General features: G+C 41.3%; 1 protein-coding gene across 2 annotated transcripts in view; it reads left to right on the top strand.

The window, feature by feature from the left end:
• Lrmda (leucine rich melanocyte differentiation associated) overlaps positions 1 to 11,028 on the top strand; it is a 1,059,015-nt gene extending 1,047,987 nt beyond the window's left edge. Inside the window, exon 7 of one of the 2 annotated variants that reach the window (NM_001109441.1) lies at positions 10,888 to 11,028. In NM_001109441.1, the coding sequence (NP_001102911.1) occupies positions 10,888 to 10,967 (80 nt within the window). In that variant the 3' untranslated portion in view covers positions 10,968 to 11,028. The remainder of the gene's footprint in view (positions 1 to 10,887) is intronic. The other variant, XM_063274633.1, reaches the window with a different exon arrangement.
• Positions 11,029 to 18,183: the final 7,155 nt, after the last annotated feature.

The raw sequence follows: 18,183 nt of genomic DNA, 5'->3' as shown, positions 1-18,183 counted from the left end.
CCACTAAAATAAAACAGGAAAAAAAAGGAGAGAACTTTTTCTCTTTGCAGTGCTGAAGTTTGAACTAGAGGCCCGACACTGTGCTAGACAAGAGCTCTACCTAGCTTCGGTCAATCATTATTTACCTATTTTGGTGCCATTTATTTTTGTGGCTGTTCTTGGGAAGCAAATAAAACTTTCATTTACTGGGATGCAATACAGCAAGACTTTCAATTAACCAGATTCTTTGTGTCTCTGATTTTAAATACAACTAAAACAAAGGTCATTTACTTTATCAAAGAAAAGAGAATTTGTCAAAATAAGCAAATTTCTTGACCCAGACTCAGACCCACTAAATGGGAAGTTTTGGGGGTAGTTCCTATGCAGGGAAAGTCAGAGAGAACCAATGTTCTAGGTACAGAACACCCAACTCTTTAGCTTGTCAAATGCATTGGCCCCGAAGTATTCTTAGACCGTTGCACTCAGTCCACAAATATCAACTTGGAAATGGGGAGACATCTCATTGGGAAGCAAGCATCAGGACCCATGTTCCATCTCTTAGGACCAGCATGATAAAGCCAGACATGCTGCTATGTGCTTATAACCCCAGCCTAGGGATTCCTGGAAATCCAGTGTAGCCTAATGGGTAATCTGTACACCGGCAAAAGCCTGTCTTAAAAGATGTAATAAATTGAAAAATGACATGTGAGGTTGCCTCTGACTTCCACCACCACCCTGTACAAATTATTCACTGAGCACCTGAGAATGTAGCTTAGGCTTTGTGGCGTGTGTGGGAATCTGCTGTCTGAACCTTTCTGGAGTCCGTGCAGAGGAAGGATGCTGTGGTCCTGCGTGGCATGCATTTCTTCATTCTCATCTTACTTCCTGATTGTGTCATCCTCACTGGAAACACTGCAGTCACTCTGCCATATCTAGTGAGATTGTTGTTTTATGGGTGAAAGAAAACTCAAAGTTTCCACTTAATCATGAGTTAATAATCTAATTAATTAACCAAACCCAACCTTTCCTTTGTGGCTGGTAAGTCACATGACTGTTACCTTGAGGGAATGTCTGGAAGGAGGGCAGGAGCCTTGTCATGCTTACTGGAGCCGCAGCTGCACTCTGCATTCTGTTGCTTGGGGTAGGGGGAGCAGAACCTAGCAACTGGATTTTGTCTTCTTCATGGGTTGAATCCCTGTACTTATTTTCATCCCATATGATTCTAGTTCACAATGCTGTTTCCTGGACTTTAAAACCAGTTTGGGTTTGATATCTTTGGAAGCTGCAAATATCAATGCCTTATGTGATGGGAGGTCACTCAGTTGCTGTTCTTGGTGTGAGTGATGACTCTGGACCAGATATTCTGAGAAAGGAAGAAAGACAGTGGTTGGGTTTTAAGCAAGAAATACCTGCCCTTAAAAAAAGAAGCAACCACAAGTTTTGTGTATCATTCCAATGGACACTTTAGTCAGAAAATAAAAATAACTTTTAAAAGATGCTCTCATATAATGGTAACTCCATGCCAGCGGATGACACTTTCCTTTGGGGATACCCATGGCGCACGTACTTTGTTTTCTTTCTCTAAGAGAGGATCTGTCTTTATTAGTTTGCATGCTACTTTACATCTACTCAGGTAACATTAACAACAAAAAAACAAAACCCTGAGCTAAAATTACTCATAGCTGGTAAGGAAAATCAGTTCCTGAAATTGAGGCAGAAGGAACCTAAAAGTGTCAGAGAGAGGGGAGCCTTTGGTAGCCTCAGTCCCAGATAGCCTTCAGCCCAGATTGGGTAAACATGACATATTGATCATTACAGAATGTGTAATTGGTGACCACAAGCACAGTGTGGCTTTAATGGCCTTCCCTGAATAGTTGCCCTTATTTATGTAAAGAAAGCTGTAGCTGTTTCCTAACTGCATGCTGCCCTCTAGTGGCTACAATTCTGACTTCAAAAGATGATGAGGAAAAGATAAATACAACGATATTTTGAGTGGTGGAGGGTGCGACTGTGTCTCTCTGTTTCTGTCTCCCTCCCTACCTCCCCCTACTTCCCTTTTGCCTCTTCTACTTCTCTCTTCCTTTCTCTCCCTCTCTCCCCCTCTTCCTCTCTTCCACTCCCTCTCTCCCTACCCTCACCCCGGCTCCTTTCGTCTGAAAGATTTCTTAGTTCTCTTAAAACAGAAACACGAAGTCTTCACACATGACCACTGTCCATTTTGAGTGACAGCCAGGGTGAGATCCATCCAGGAGTGGCTGGAAAGGCATCCCGTGAATTACACCTGATTTGCATCCCATCTTAGCATGCACTTTGGAATCTAACTGTTCTTGGATCCTTGATGCCCCTCTCCTGGCAGACACTATAGTCCCTGTTTCCCTCCATGAAAAAGTAGCAAAGGATAAGCCTAGGTTCTGTTGGTGGTGATCTTTGAAGTTCACAGAAGACCCTTGTGTCTGTAAAAAAGATTGAACAATTAAATCATACATTCAAAAAAATGATATTTGCTATAAAAGCAAAATTTCCTTTCCTGCTTGAAAAAGACCAATGTGTGGTTATTGTCACCTTAGAGGGAGACCATTTTCTGGCTCTATAAGTGAAGGACTTCCCTGAAAATGAGTGCCCTCAAATCCTGTCCCAGCTGGGGAGTTCTCTGACACACAAAAGGAAATACTTTTAAAGGAAAATGTAGCATTCTGTGTCTTACTAGAGAGTTCAGGAAAAGGCAAAGTAACACTTACAATTGGGCTTAAGTAAACTGCTCATTAGGACATCAGGAAGAAGGGTGTTTTCTGCTTTTATTTCTTACTTGGGACAGAAGAGACCTGAGAATGCAAAACCAAATAAGTAAACAAACAAACAAAAGCTTGGATCAGTAAGCTTTCCAATCTTATTTCTGAAGAGAGAGGGGACTTGTTCAAACAAGGAAAGTGGATTTGGTCTCGTATTTCTGCTAGGTCTCAGTTTGTGTGTGGATGTGAAAGACAAAGGGCTGGTGATGTTAAATGCCAGGAAAGAGGGAGTGCTCTGGCTCTGAGGCTCTTCCACAGTGGGCCTGCTCTTACTGCAAACAAAATTGAAAGGACGTGTGAGCAAAGGTCCAGGGGCTCTCTTCACCATGATTTTTGGTGGACACATGTTCAGTGATGTCTAAGAAAGTCTGTAGCCTTTTCCACCAGGTCATGATATCCATGGGCTCAAGGAGAGACAGCAGGGATGGTGACTGGGGGTCCACTCAATTGACAAAGATTTCTAAGATTTGTACACACAAAGGAAAAACATGTCTTGCTATGCAGAAAAGGTGTGTGTGTGTGTGTGTGTGTGTGTGTGTGTGTGTGTGTGTGTGTCCTCCTATCCTCCCCTTCCCAACTCCTTTTCCTCCTGAGATGACAAGCTTCATTTCCACTGCCCTGGGAGCCCAGAGCGTATTTTCTACAGACTCTGCTTTATCACATGTCAACCTGTCTGCTCATTCTCACCCTGAGCTGTCCAGCCTCCCTGGTCTGGAGGCAAGGATGCCTGCCCATCACAGTCACCTCACCACAGTTAGATCCTTTCCCCCTGGTGCTTTGTTTCCTTCAGATACAGGGTGAGGCCTGACACGGTCCAGCATCTGGCTGAGCAGGCTTCACAATCTAGACTCTCAAGGGATAGTTATGAGCCATTCCTCAGGCCATCTCCCAAGAGTTTGATCACTGAGGCCAAGCACACATTTCTCTAAGTTTAATCTGAGAGGCTCTTTGTCTGCATCCTAACCTTTGGATTAATGGCCGTATTGTGAGAGCTGACTTTGTGTTCACTGTGTTTACAAAAAGCATCTTGTCATGGCCCCATGATTTGAATCTTGTTTTATATCTAGAATGTTCACACTGGGCTCCAGGTGCTAAGAAACAAATAAAAACCGTCTTTTAATTTATGATAAAGATTGTCAGTAGAAATAATCAGCCTGAGGGAAAACTGACAGCAACTGGACCTTGAATCTAATATGATTTATCATAGATAAAAACACTGACCCAAGATTTACATCCCAAGATCTTGAAAGACACACAAATTCATAGGGTAGGATTAACCTTGGTAGAAATAATGAAAAAAATAAAATGAAATCAGCCAGAGATAAACGTGGTAAAATGTGACCAAACATTCCCAGACAGCTCACCTTTCCTGTTGTAATTCAGCAACACACAAATTTACTCCAGGAAATAGGGGCTCTCTTGCCACTAAATGATGTCGGAAAAGACTTGATGTCACTGGGCAATGTTCATAGTTTGCAAAAAAAAAAAGTAGAGGAATATTATATGGGAATGAAGTCATGCTCCTCTGAAAGGAGGAAGAAAAATATTAAGAACACAAAATGTTTGACTTGGTATTTAAGAAGCAAGTAAGGAGTTAAACTGTCAAAACAGAACTTGCTGTGCATAACTTGTGCTTTCTCAAAGAAAATTTATCAGGCAAGTTTATACATGTTAGTACATGTAAGCCAGAAGGCAAAAATATCCTGGAGGCTAAACTGGCAGCATTTGGTGACCACTCCTACACAGTAGCAGGATCCAGAATAAGTACACCCTAGTGCTTCTCAAGAGCTCCTTTGTGTACTACTGGAGGCCATGCCTGAAGGTGGGTCCTGCAGTGAAAAGCAAGGACAATGTCCAGTGCATCCTCCACTCAGCCATGGGGAGGAGAGCCAGTTAGTGTCATGGTAACTGTGGTACCCACCATCTTCAACTGACGATGATGACTATAAGCCAAGACACCTGACTCAAGTCTTGGCCTATTGGTTTGGGAAGGAAGGAAGGGTCACCCTTTCCTTTTCGGTTGAACTAGAAATCTTGTTCGACTTATAAGATGGGACTCAGAGGCAAATAGAAGACAATTTGTCTAGGCATGGAGGAAGGACTTGGTCTTTCTTCTTCTAGAAAAACTGCTTCCCTACATGGTATCTTTCTTCCTGTCACTTTGCTTATAGCAACTTATACTGAACCTTGTGTGGGACCTGTATGCTTGTGACCCTGCTAGCTCCCTCTTAAATCCACAAGAGAACCAGTAACACGTCACGTGGCTGAGATTAGGTTATTGAGAGAACACTTTCTCAAGGATGTAAACCGTTTGTGCTTCTTCGTTTTCTAGGTACAACTTGACTCCTATGCACCAAAAACCCAGGCACGTGGGGAACAGGACATTCCTTTCTGGTGCATGATGTTTTTAGCTCTGAAAGCCAGATAGTATTCACTTCACTTTTCTCCTTCCAGTCAGACACTGGGATTACTGTATTTTTTGAGGGGGAAAGGTGTTGAAAATGACAATATCATCAGTATTGAAAAACAGAAACTCTTGTCCTGGTACCCTGCCTCTCCTTTATTAAGGCATATATTTAAGCTGCCTACTTTTTTTAATGTTTGAAATGTAGGAAGGTCATATCAGAGGTTTAAGATAAAAGGATACAGGACTAAAAATTACAAATTTGATAGGATCTGTTTAAAATGTTTATGCAGATATACATGCAGATATGTGCATGTACATGTGTGTGTATATGTATGTGTAAGTTCCTAAATGTATTTAGCAGATTGCCTAACCTCCCCTGTACCATACTCTGTTATTAGGAAGTGGAGGAGGAAGGATATGGATTTACATAGTATCCCATGGTTATTTTGTTCTAGAAACTTCCACATTGGCCCAGAGGGACTCTACTGCTACATTTTCTTTCTCTGCTACAGGCCTTCTCTCCCTCTTCAGAACATGCCATCATTTTCTGCCAAGACCACATAATTCTGTGTCCTTCCTTTCTTTTGAGATATTAGAGATCTCTGTTCTGCTATTTTTGCCACTGTCTAGTAAGTGTCACGTGGCCACAGTCAGAGTATAGTCTCCTTGTCAGTGTGGCACTACACTCATGCTCAAGACAAGAACATTTAAAGTGGTGATTATCACAAGTATCAAAAAGGTTAAGACTTCATTTTTCTATTTTACAAATTAGTGGTTTGATCTGCATCAAAAGTAAACTCAAACACTCTGATGGGGTAGTCTCTGGAGACATGGCATTATATCAAAGCTAGTGAGATATAGGGCTGTTGGTGGTCAGCACTCCCAACAGGGAATATGAACTCTGAGTTGCTGACATATCCACAGAAGAGTTTGGACTCAAACTCAGTACTCTGATTGGTGCTATATTATTGGGATATGAATACATGTATCCTAAGACTTAACAGTATAATTGGTCACATTGATCATACCTCCTCCATAGGAAATAAGGACCCAATGCCCCCACTTCACAAAAGTAATGTTAAAAGTACCATGTTGCCTATTTCACAATTCAAAAGGACCTGCCATGGTTATCTTTGTCTTCATCTACAAATGGGAAAGACAGGGGCAATAAGGGGTCAATGTCCGTGGCCAATAGACATGAGGGACAGATTGTAGGATGAGAAGCCAGGATGGAATCTATACTGGACTTGTAGAGGGATATGCCAGGATCCCCACCCCAGCTATGTCTCTAGAATGGTCCCTGTCACTACAGTGGGTATCTAAGAAAAGAGGCCTATTCCCACTCACTAGGCAGTGCAAACCTGCATAATCAGAACACTCAGTGCAGAGGATAGGAGCATTGAAAAGATAAAGGACCTCTTTAAAACAGATTTTCCCCCACGCATTTTTTTCATAATTATAGCTTTAAGAGCTTATGTGATGGGAAAAACTGGCTACTTAAGAAAAATTAGGAGTCTCATCTGGCAGGAGAAAATCCCCCGGGGGACAGTGCACTGCCGTTTTTCAGAGCCCCCCAAAAAAACCCCCGTACCGACATCTGCACATTGGCCTGATATATAGCCAGCCTGCCTCACTATGGCCAAAGCCTTGTGTTGTAATTAAAAACACTCTGCATGCCACTAAATATGGTGTCTCCATCCATTTCTGCAATCATGGAGTCTGAGGAGATAAACAGAATCCATTGCAGATGTGTCAGAGGCTACGGCCTACTGACTCACAACCACATCCCAAATTCCAGCCTCTGAGAACCTCCCTGTGAAAATACAAAGTGCAAACAAATGGCCCCTTCTGCAGCTTTTCACAGCCTTGGGCAGTTTTTCTAGTTGAGGAAGAAGGTTGGAGTGGGGACAGGAGCTACCCATATGATCAAAACTATGACTTCATAAATGACTTCCTTGATAAATAAAAGTCCTCTGGCCACATATGGGTTTGTACCAGGCTGCTCCCTTTTCCCTTCTTAATGTCTTCTTTTTGTTTTTAAGGTCCAAAAGTCAAATATTTTGAGTAGTTGCCTCCCTACTGTTGGCTCCCACAGAGAATGTATGAGGGACAAGGCTAGCTTAATTTAATCATCTGTATGTCTCTAGGCTGAGCACCCTCATCCCCAGGAAAACACCAGCAGCTAGGTTTTATTTGGGGTTGCCCAGGCCACCCCTGGGCCTTCCCAAAGCAGCCCCAGCCTACAAGAGTTTAACTACACATCAGTCCTCTGGTCACCGTAAGCCATCCAGATATCAATGAGGAAATGTCATCCCCTGCACAGCCCAGGGTGAGATAGGTTATCTGTAGGCCCTGACCCCATAGCTCCCACAGACCAAAGCTGCCAGGAGCTTGATGGGCATGGCTAGTTTTGGAATGATGTGTAGAAGAAATATGCCAGTACTTCAGGAGCAGAGGAAAAAGGATTGCATGTTAGGAAGTGATGTCAGCTTGCGTTAGAGTCCTAGACAGTACTTGGATGTCCTTGGCATAATATGGCGCTGGTATCTCTGTCAGCATCTCTGTTTTCTGTCACCATGCACAATCCTGGGCCTGTCTCCAGTCCTGACAGTGTCTTTTCAGATCAGGTTAGTGCCAGCCCAGAGACCAAGTCGGCTTCCCAGCACACAGCCCCTTTGTTTGAAGTCTGCCCTTTTGTCATTAACGCACTCAATGTCTATTTAAATCTGACAGTGAGTGCAGTATCTGTTTTCCCATCAAGAGATCATTGACAATATTAATAACTCACGGCCTTGCCTCATTTTCCAAGTGCTGACACCTAGCCGCTGCCTCCTGCATTCATCAAACAGCCCTCTCTCGCCAGGATGTCTATAAACAGTCTTGCTTCCAGGCCTAAAGAAACAGGGCAGGCCTTAAAAAGGACTTTTATCAGTGCCAACCATAAATGTGTGAGCATGGCTCAGAATGTATCCCAGGCCTATGTTCCAGGAACACTGTTTTCCATCTGTTTGCGTCTAGAGTGGAAATTCAGCATGGAGAAGGATGGAGAGAAAAGATATAGACTGCCCAAATGTGCAGACAAGTTTATGAAAAGGAGTGCAGCCATGGTAGACAGCGGTGTGTGTGTGCACATGACTGCCTGTCATGCAGTTTGCTCATGAGAAGGACTGTGTTCCTTACAATATCTGGCAGCCCTATCCCCATCTTTTTATGAAAACGCATGCTGTACTGGTACCGTAGAAAGAAATTGACATCCTTTGTACTGTGCCTCCAGATTTTTTGAGGGTTGCTTGAATCAGCCAGGTTTAAGACCTTTTTAAGTCTTTTGTGGGGTTTCCCATGCCTCTGAGGCATACTCATCCAAGCCACTGAGGGAGGTAGAATGTGACCAACCCAGCCCTTAGACCACCAGGGTTCTGGCATTAATGATGATGTCAGCACAACTCTAGGCAGTACAAAATACAATAAAGGGAGCAGCTCTGTGCCAAGAGCTGAAAGAATGGGTCACAAGAAAGATCTGAGTGAGGTTTCACACAAGCTCAGTATTTCCAGGCACTAGACCAATACCGAAAACCAGAAACTGGGGACTAGGGACGTGGAGGGACAGGAAAGCCAAGTCAAGCAGGAAGAGAAGCCCACAATAAAGCCGTCTATGGCAACACAGCAAGAAAAGAGCCAGGTCCCAAATGATGTCATCCTGTTCCTCCTCCAACTCCGAGAGCTCCTGGCCCTGGGTAATTTTCAAGTTTGCCTCTGATTATCCAATGCAGGGCAGATCTACACTACCCTTAAAAGTTTCTACATGACATTTTAATCCTTATTTAAGAACGAAGTTTAGGGAATGTAGAGGTGCATTGAAAAAGTACTTGCAATGCAAGTATGAGAACCTGAGTTTGATTCCCCAGTGCCCATATAAAGTAAAGGCAGTGTACAGCTGTGTACATCTGTATTCTCAAAGATAGAGCTGGGCAGAAGGAACCTAGCAGCCTGTTGGTCAGCCAGTCTAGCCAAATCCAAATCCATGTACTCCAGGCCAGTAAGAGAACACAAAACAAAACAAACAAACAAACAAACAAACAAACAACCCAGTAGATGGTATTTGTGTAAAAAGAGGAAGACAGTTAACTGACATCAACCTGTGACCTCCATAGATATATACATGTACACATACCTAATACACATGCACCTATACCCATCCCCCTACACACATATACACATGTACCTACATCCATACACACGTACACATACCCACATCCACATACCTACTACAATACACGCACACTAATTCATACATACATACACACACACACACACACACACACACACACACACACACACACAAAGTGTATAAGTTTGTAACACTAGCATGTCATGTGGAGAACATGGCTGATCTCAGATCAATGAAGAGTGCTGAGTACTGCTATCACACCGCCAATCTGAGGAAATACGAATCATGTGCACAGAGGGTGACTATCACAGGCAGGGGTGTGGCTCATGCATTGTTCTTTTATAACTATTTCCTTTCTTTGTTTCCTGTGTACTTCAGAGATTTAAGTCTCATTTGTCCTCAGGCAACTCTATGCAAGAGAATTTTAGGGTAGTTCTTCTAAGATTGGAAAGAAAAAAAAGGATGGTAAAAAAGGATGACGTTGGCCAACAGAAGTTATAAATATTTTCTTGTGGGAACACTTTTTAAAATAATCTTATAGACTTTTAACTATAGCCGGTGCCTTCTGGATATTTATTCTGTAGTGATGAGCATCAAAACCAGACACTTCCACATTCTAGGCAAGTACTATTTTTCCAAGTTACTGCCTTGGCTCTTGATTTCTCTTTTTAAAGAGTCTCACTATGAAGCTAAGGTTAGACTCCAACTCACCATCATTTTACTATCCACCCAAGTACTAGGGTGACAGGCATGCACCTCCAGGCATAGGACATTTTGTTGGGGGTATATGTAATATGTAAGGATGAGTTGATTAGTGCATCTGCCCCTCTTCTAATGCTGTGCTTCATAATGAAGTGTCCCACAACCACCATGAAGGACAGGAAAGTTTCATAAAGAGCCAGAAATTATATATGAATATATAAAATTGAAATTGAAGATGAAAATCAAGATCTTTTTAACAGGAGAGATGAGTTGCCTCAACCTCAATGTGGTGCCTAGCAGTGGGGACATCTAATGTCAATGGCACTTATTACTGTCTGTACAGTCTTCAATCAGCACAGCCTCTCTTCTTTAATCACCCAGCATGGACTTGAAGACCCCAGGATTTTGAAAATTCTCTCTGGAAGTCAACAATATTGATTTCCAATAAAGGACTTCAAGATAGTCACATTCTACAAAGATTATCCTGTGGCCTTCGCTTGGGCTAGGTTCATCTAATTTAAACTTAATTTTTTATTCTTAGTTCTAAACTGAGGAAATCTGGGGGGGGTGGGAATCATGCTATATTTTGGGGAACCATTTGTCAAATTAGGAAATTTCTAATTATGCAAAGAAATCACACGTAAAGCTGTTATTTCTAGCACTCTATACTTGGTAGTAACATTTCAATACAAGGTCAACTCTATGGACCAAAAGGTACAGTCTTTGTCATCTTAATCTACCTCCCATCAAATTAGCAATCATCATGCATGCCTGTAATAATAACTGGATTTCTGAACTATATGAGTTGTGCCACCAGTAATGATTTTCCTTTCTGTTTACAGGTATCTTGGGGAAAGGTCGTTATTTGTACTATGGAAGAAACTCAGAGGGTAACAGGTTCATCCGAGATGACCAGCTCTGAAGCTAAATTCTGCACACGTTAGCCGATTTCATGACAATAAAATGGAAAAGCAAGAAAAACCACAGGCTGCCTCCTGTCTCTCTAAGAAGGCTGTGACTTCTGCCTTTCAGTACCTTGTGCCTACTTTGCCAGGCCTGTCACAGTCATCTACCTCCCTTAGACTCAGTGGTCACAGAGAGATTGACATGATTGCCCCTTAAGCAGGTCTCATCCACCAGGGTGACAGATAGTAGTGGCGCAGCACCAGGGCTGACAGCAGGAACACCATGACAGATTGCCTGGTCTCTCTATTGCTCACAGGCAAGCAGGGGTCGCACCTGGGGCCTCCTCAGGCTTGCTCACAAGCTGTGGTATAGTGAGAGAAGCTCTCCTGGGCTTGCATTCTGAGTCAAGTCCTCTGATATCACTGAGCCCTTGGGCTTATTCTCAGTGGAGTAGCCACTGGTGCAGAGAAAGGACACATCCTCTTTATCCCTTCAGACGGCAGAGTAGGCATTATATTAACTAGTTCATAAACATCGTCTTTTATCATTGACAATGAGTTTCCATACATAACCCTTCAAGGACACAACTTCTCAAGCAAGTCATGTGTTTATGGGTGGTATCACAGTACAATTCCTGAGTTTCCCAAAATCCCTGACTGCAAAAGCATTTTTCTTGTGGTTGTTCGAAATCTACTTGTCCTGAACATGTCCCAGGGTTAGTTTTCCTGGCAAGTGTTTGGCAACACCAGAGATTCTCTTTTGGTTTTTACCATATATGTTCAGCAATGCCTATGGCCAGCCATATTAACCCTAAAAGAACAGGCTGCCATGCCCTTTGGATGCTATTTAAATGTAGTGAGCTAAGGAAAGATGGTATGATGGGCCAGAAGATTAGAAAACAAATGGAAGATTGTAGAAACCACCCAGCAGATCAAACAGGTTTGATAGAAAACACACCTTTAAGGTTTCCTGTTTCTCTCAGAATATTTCAGAAGTCAGACCCATCTGACTTCTATCTGTGGTCATTTGCTGGCACTGATATCACAGGAAAGCAAGCACAACCATACTAGCCAAGGGCTGTCATTTTTGTCTACAATTGTCCCAGTTAAGCCACTCTAAAAGGCATCTGAAAGTCTTCCTGCCCTTGACATACCTTCTTTTCATAGTATGCTGTGTGTTCATTTCACTGGGTAGCGTAACTAAGACAGCAGATCCTCCAAAAATCCCTTCAAGTTATAGACAGCAAGAGGGTTGTTAATGGTGAGGCAGTCATTGGGTACTCAGACACTCTGAGCAGCTAGAGAAGGGCCGTCTTTCTCAGATCTAGTCTGTTTACATAGCCTCTGCTGTACTGAGTCAACTGGGCCGTGGAATAACATATCTAGGATGAAAGGAGTCCTGCATGGAGATTGCACAACCTCCATTCATCAGCCTGAGACCATTAATAACTAGAGATTATACAACCCACTTATAACCAGGGTTGAGTACCTTCTCTGTTTGATCTACACAACAGCACTGAGAGCTAATGGTTTACATTCACATCATCAGGTCCCGCCTTGCCTCTTTGTTTAGAGGTATCAGAACCTTTGGTCCATTGCATATTATGAGAAGCAAGGCTCTGTGCAAGGGCAGCGAAACTAGTCTGATGTCACAGCCAATCTAACAGCACATATATCCCTGTCTTCATAAAAGGCTTTAACCCTGCCTCAAACAATAAAAAAGCACTTGTGAACTGACCACAGAATTTTTCCATCTTTATTTTTCTTACTTGTTTACTTTTCTTAATGTCAGAACCATTTGTATCACGCGCAGGAATGTCTCCCTCAATGTGAGCTTTGGAGGCAAAAAAAAAAAAAAAATTGGAGTGAGTTATTGACCACACTGCTTCCCCCTCTTTGGGCTGTTTGTTTTCTTCCAGAATGGTGTAATAACTTCAATTAAGATTAGCTTTAATTATAACTTGCGTAAAGGCCATCCTGGCAGTATATTCATCTTAGCTGTGGAATTAAAGTGAGTTTTGTTTCTCCTAAGTAGGGATGATGATAATGAATTATTGTTGGGTTGTGTACAATTCTGTTGTCTGTTGAGCAAGATCTGACTTTCTAGACCTGGACTCTGGTCTGAATTGGCAGAGGAGAAAGCCCTGAGTCTTGTTTATCTAAAATCTGTAGGAATTTCCCAAACCATGTTTACAAAGGAGGAAATTACAGGGTAATAAATTCATCTGAAACCCAGACATGTCTCAGCCTCCCCTTTGCACCTGTTTGTCTTCCTTTTGCTGGGCTGCACACAGCTTATTCTTTGGGGAGCAGTCCCAGACAACCCTATTTCCCCTTCCCAAGACACTGGTCTGAGTCCAAAGAACTGGGAGATGCATAAAATTCTGGAGCTCCTTGTTGCCTCTGCAAAGTCAGGGAGACCATATTTTTCCTAACTAATGTAATTTTATAGAACAATTTGTTCCTGGGGGAGTACTGTTTTAGATTGTGGGAAATCCTATTAAAAGTGCTAGAGCAATCATTTGCTCTTACCTTTACCAGCCTTGCTCATAAACCCTCCATCTGTTTGTTGCTTTAAATAGAAGGACATTACAAAAGATTATCACTAGATCAGGCTGCACATCTCCATGTTGTATGTTTTCACATATTCATATGTATTAAAGAATAAAAGAAAGCAAACTACAGACTAAATGAAAGTGTGTTTGTATGTGTTTCTTCACACACAAGCTATATCTTCACTACTTCAAAGGAAACCATTTTTCTTGCTCTTTCTAAGAAATAGCCTTCTTAGTTAATATGTAGAATGAAAACATTCTATGTGGTGCTTTCTGTCATAACCTCAACACAACCCACAATGTGTTACTTGCAAGGGCAACCTATGCCAGATATGTGTCACTGCTTGATGCCCAGGGGAAATGCTATAGGGCTCACAGTGACTCTTCCTTGTTGCCCATCTGGTGCAGTTCATCCAATGTGACCTTCGTTACGTGCTTATTCCAGTTTTGTTTCCAAGAAACAACTTCCACTGAAAAAGGATGTTACCATTTGTTGACTCTGGTATCTCCAATTTGTGTGGGTATAGTATTATAATCTGCCTTGAGTAGGAGAGGGGAAAAATGCCAGAAAAAGACAAGTATGCTAGTCACTCGTTTGTATGACAGCCAGGTCAGTGAAGCTTGACATGATATCCTGTGTTACTACTGTTGCTTCCACCACTGTGTTCAGTTTTTACATTTTTAATTATATTTTTATTTGGTGTGTGTATGTGCTGCATGCCACTGTTGGTGGATGAAAGTCAGAGAATAATTTTCTGGAATTAGTTCTCTCCTCCCACCACATGGGTCCTGGAGATGAACCCAGGTTGTCATGCTTGTGGCAGGCACCTATCTATTTCCACTGAGCCACCTTTCCAAAAGCACTATCTTTCAATATTTGAAGAACATCTCAACAAAGCCACCTCTCTAAAATCATTGTCTTCCTACAGGATTACCTGAAATTTCCCAGTATTGGCGGTGCTCCATTAAGTGATAACATCAATGTCAGTTGGTCACTCTATGGTGGAGTAGCAATGAATTATGTCTTTTGTAAACATTAACATATCACACTGTGTGAATAATCTCCTGCAGGAGAGCAGGATGTGACTCAGAGACAAACCAAAGCCAAGGCTGAGCTAGGAAACAGGGTTGATTTCTAATCTGGAGTATGTATTATGGAAACATAGTAGAACAAGGTTGACATGACTGGCGATAAATAGGAATATCCAAAGGAAGAGCATGGAAATGGTGCAGATGTGGAATCTTAGTGGATAAAGGAGGGTTAGATGCTGAGAAGAATGAGAGAAGACGATTTTCTGCTAATCCAAAGATGGAGGACTATTTATCTGCAAAATGAAGTCACATTTGATATCATTGGGTGATGCCACAGGATATACTCAACAAATTTTTCTACCTGGGACAATGAAGCAGTGTAGAGCAGATTAGAGGTGCCATGGGGACACACGTTCCTCTGTATGATGGCACGCAGTACCACTGCTGACTGGTTCTAGCTTGTGTCTAACAGCCTACAAAATCCTAAGATACATTTCCCTAGACTAAAGAAAGAAAAGTGGAAGAAAAGACAATGTTTGGGCAGGAAGATGAGAGAGAAAGCTTTACAGTCTTATGAGTCATCACAAACTCATTAAGTTCAGAGCTAGATGAATACCTGGACAAAGATACCACAACAATAAAGAGAGTTAAGCAAACAGATGAAGACATCTATGTAAGGCAAAGATGCTAACAATAGCTTTAAATACCTCTTTGTCCTTGGAAGGACAATACAGACAATATTGCAGTTAATTTTTAGGTAATCAAAACTAACATGCAGAACACCCTAAAAAATATTTCTTGTCACATCAGTCACTCAATTTGGCCAGTAATTTTTGAAATCCCATGCTAAGGGATCCAGTGCCCTTTTCTGGCCCCTGCATGTGGCACACATAAACTCATACAGGCATACACACACATATATAAAGGGAAATAGATATTTTTAAAAGAGGAATATATTTGGATATTTTTGAGGATAATTCTCTAGAGACACTAATTTTTCAGTTCAGGTGCTTGTAATGAGAGGAGCCACACCCTACTGCTGAGCTCAACTGTGGCTTTGCATATTACTCCAGGTGTGGAGTATCAAAATAGGGAAGAATGAATATACATTATTTATTTACAAGTGTTACATGTACTATAGTATAACTTAAATAAAAATACTACTTACTTTTCGTTCAACTTAAAGCCAGATAAAAACGAGTTTAACATGCAAGTATAGTTTTCATGGTATTATTTAACTTAATGGGATCTTTTGCTTGGTAGCACTCTTACATTCATCACACAGGAAGATTTGTTTCTTAAGGTTATGACAATAATGCAAACAGCTTTTCTGAAGTGTACTATAATTTAATTAAGAGAAAACAGTGACAACTATGGATTCTCCTAAAATGTTTACTTACTGCCTCGTCAGACTTGAAGTTATCAAGTCCTCACAAGTAAAATAGGGTAGGAGGGAAGAAGGAGGGGAGAGAGAAGGTCTTACAGGATTCCTATTATTGATACTTGTAAGTTATTTCCTAACTTTTCTGTGGACTCCAAAATAAACTTGCATTTATTTTTGTTAACACTCTGCATATACACCTCCTATCCAACAAGATCTTCTCTCCTAGGAGTCTTTCTTTCCTAAGAATTGGTGAACTACACTTTACAGGCTGCTCTGACCCTGGTGGCATGGTGTTATGTGCTTTTTTTCTTCCTTTTAGACTTTTATGTCTAACTTGAACATATCCAATGACTGCTGGGCTACAAGAGAGCTTTTCTGTTCCTACTACAAGATGCCTTTACTGTCTCATGTTTCATTACAGTGTATCCACATTTCCTCCTCTATTCCCAATATCCTTCTTTTCCTGTTCACATCCAAAGGCTGTCATTCCTCAGACAGTGCCTTTTCCATAGGGCAGTAACACACCATGTGTTGAAGTTATTCAAACATGATGGATAAAGGAAACCCTTCACGTGGAAAAAATCTCTTTCTTCTGCTTTTCAAAGATTGTGTTTGTTATACCCAATCAGAAAGTTCTACTTTAAAAGAGATCACATCAGAGTGAAAAGTATCTATTTAATGTTGCAAGCACCCAAAAGTCTAAGATGATGATGGTAACAAAGAAGTTGATTATCACCAGGAAAGAGTCACCAGAGATATGACAAAATAGGTTTAATCAAGGCTTAAAAATTTATATTTAACTGAAATAGAATTTCAACATAGGGAAAGGCTTTATAGATTTATATCTATGAATATTCAAATGTATAATTTAGATACATAGTTTTGGCTTATCATATGCTAAAATGATTTAAAAAATCATTTGCCCTAGTTTGGTGTATGAACCATTTTAGTGCACAGGATTACCGTAGGCCCTTTCCCTCTAGTTCATTCATATATAGTTACACGTCCTAGGTAGTTTTTGCTGTGATTATTTTATATTGCCAACATCAGTTAAACACCACTTCTGCAAGCTTTATTAAAATGTTGATACCCAAGAGCTTGAAGGGGCTCGAGACCCCAAAAGTACAACAATGCCAAGCAACCAGAGCTTCCAGGGACTAAGCCACTACCTAAAGACTATACATGGACTGACCCTGGACTCTGACCCCATAGGTAGCAATGAATATCCTAGTAAGAGCACCAGTGGAAGGGGAAGCCCTGGGTCCTGCTAAGACTGAACCCCCAGTGAACTAGTCTATGGGGGGAGGGCGGCAATGGGGGGAGGGTTGGGAGAGGAACACCCATAAGGAAGGGGAGGGGGGAGGGGGATGTTTGCCCGGAAACCGGGAAAGGGAATAACACTCGAAATGTATATAAGAAATACTCAAGTTAATAAAAAAATAAAAAATAAAAAAAAAATAAAATAAAAAAATGTTGATACCCAATATATGTGCTTCTAGGACATACTGGAAATACATTTAATATTATACATCACTATCATTTGTACAGAAGATCAAGAAGGAAAAGTAGTTCTGAACAGTTACAAACCAGAACTTGAATTTATTTTTGACTCACTCTTTGTCTTTTCTTTCTTCCAAATTGTCCTTTCGGGCTTTGAACTATCTTTCCAAACTGTGATGGTATATTTTTGAAAAGCTATAGAGTCAGGTACTCACTCCATAAGTATTTCACTGTGAGAAAACACTTGCTGTCATAAGAATTTCTGATACTGAGTCTCATCAGGTAATTCCCCACAATACTTGTATCTACCCAGACCACATGGGATACCCCTCCCTTCCTCCTGTGGCTACTGGAGTCAAATGGGCTCTCTGATTATTCCATTACATGCAGAATTAATGATATTGATTACACTCAAACACATTATATATTTGTTGTACTCAATTAGAACCAATGCCAATTCAGTCTACCAAATTGATATTTTAAGACATTCTTGAGGAAAAATCCATTTGGTATTAAAAACGAAAACTGAAAAGAGTGGTAAAGACTGCAAATCTTAATGCAGGAACATAGAAGTGTATGTATATATGTATGTACGTAAGTATGTATGTATGTATGTATGTATGTATGTATGTATGTATGTTTGTATAAAGAAAAAGTTACTGGGGTTGGGGATTTAGCTCAGTGGTAGAGCGCTTGCCTAGGAAGTGCAAGGCCCTGGGTTTGGTCCCCAGCTCCGAAAAAAAGAACCAAAAAAAAAAAAAA

This window comes from Rattus norvegicus, chromosome 15 (assembly GCF_036323735.1).
Source record: "Rattus norvegicus strain BN/NHsdMcwi chromosome 15, GRCr8, whole genome shotgun sequence".
Lineage (NCBI taxonomy): Eukaryota > Metazoa > Chordata > Mammalia > Rodentia > Muridae > Rattus > Rattus norvegicus.
The sequence above is the reverse complement of the archived record's forward strand: the minus strand, read 5'-3'. Positions and strand labels throughout refer to the sequence as shown.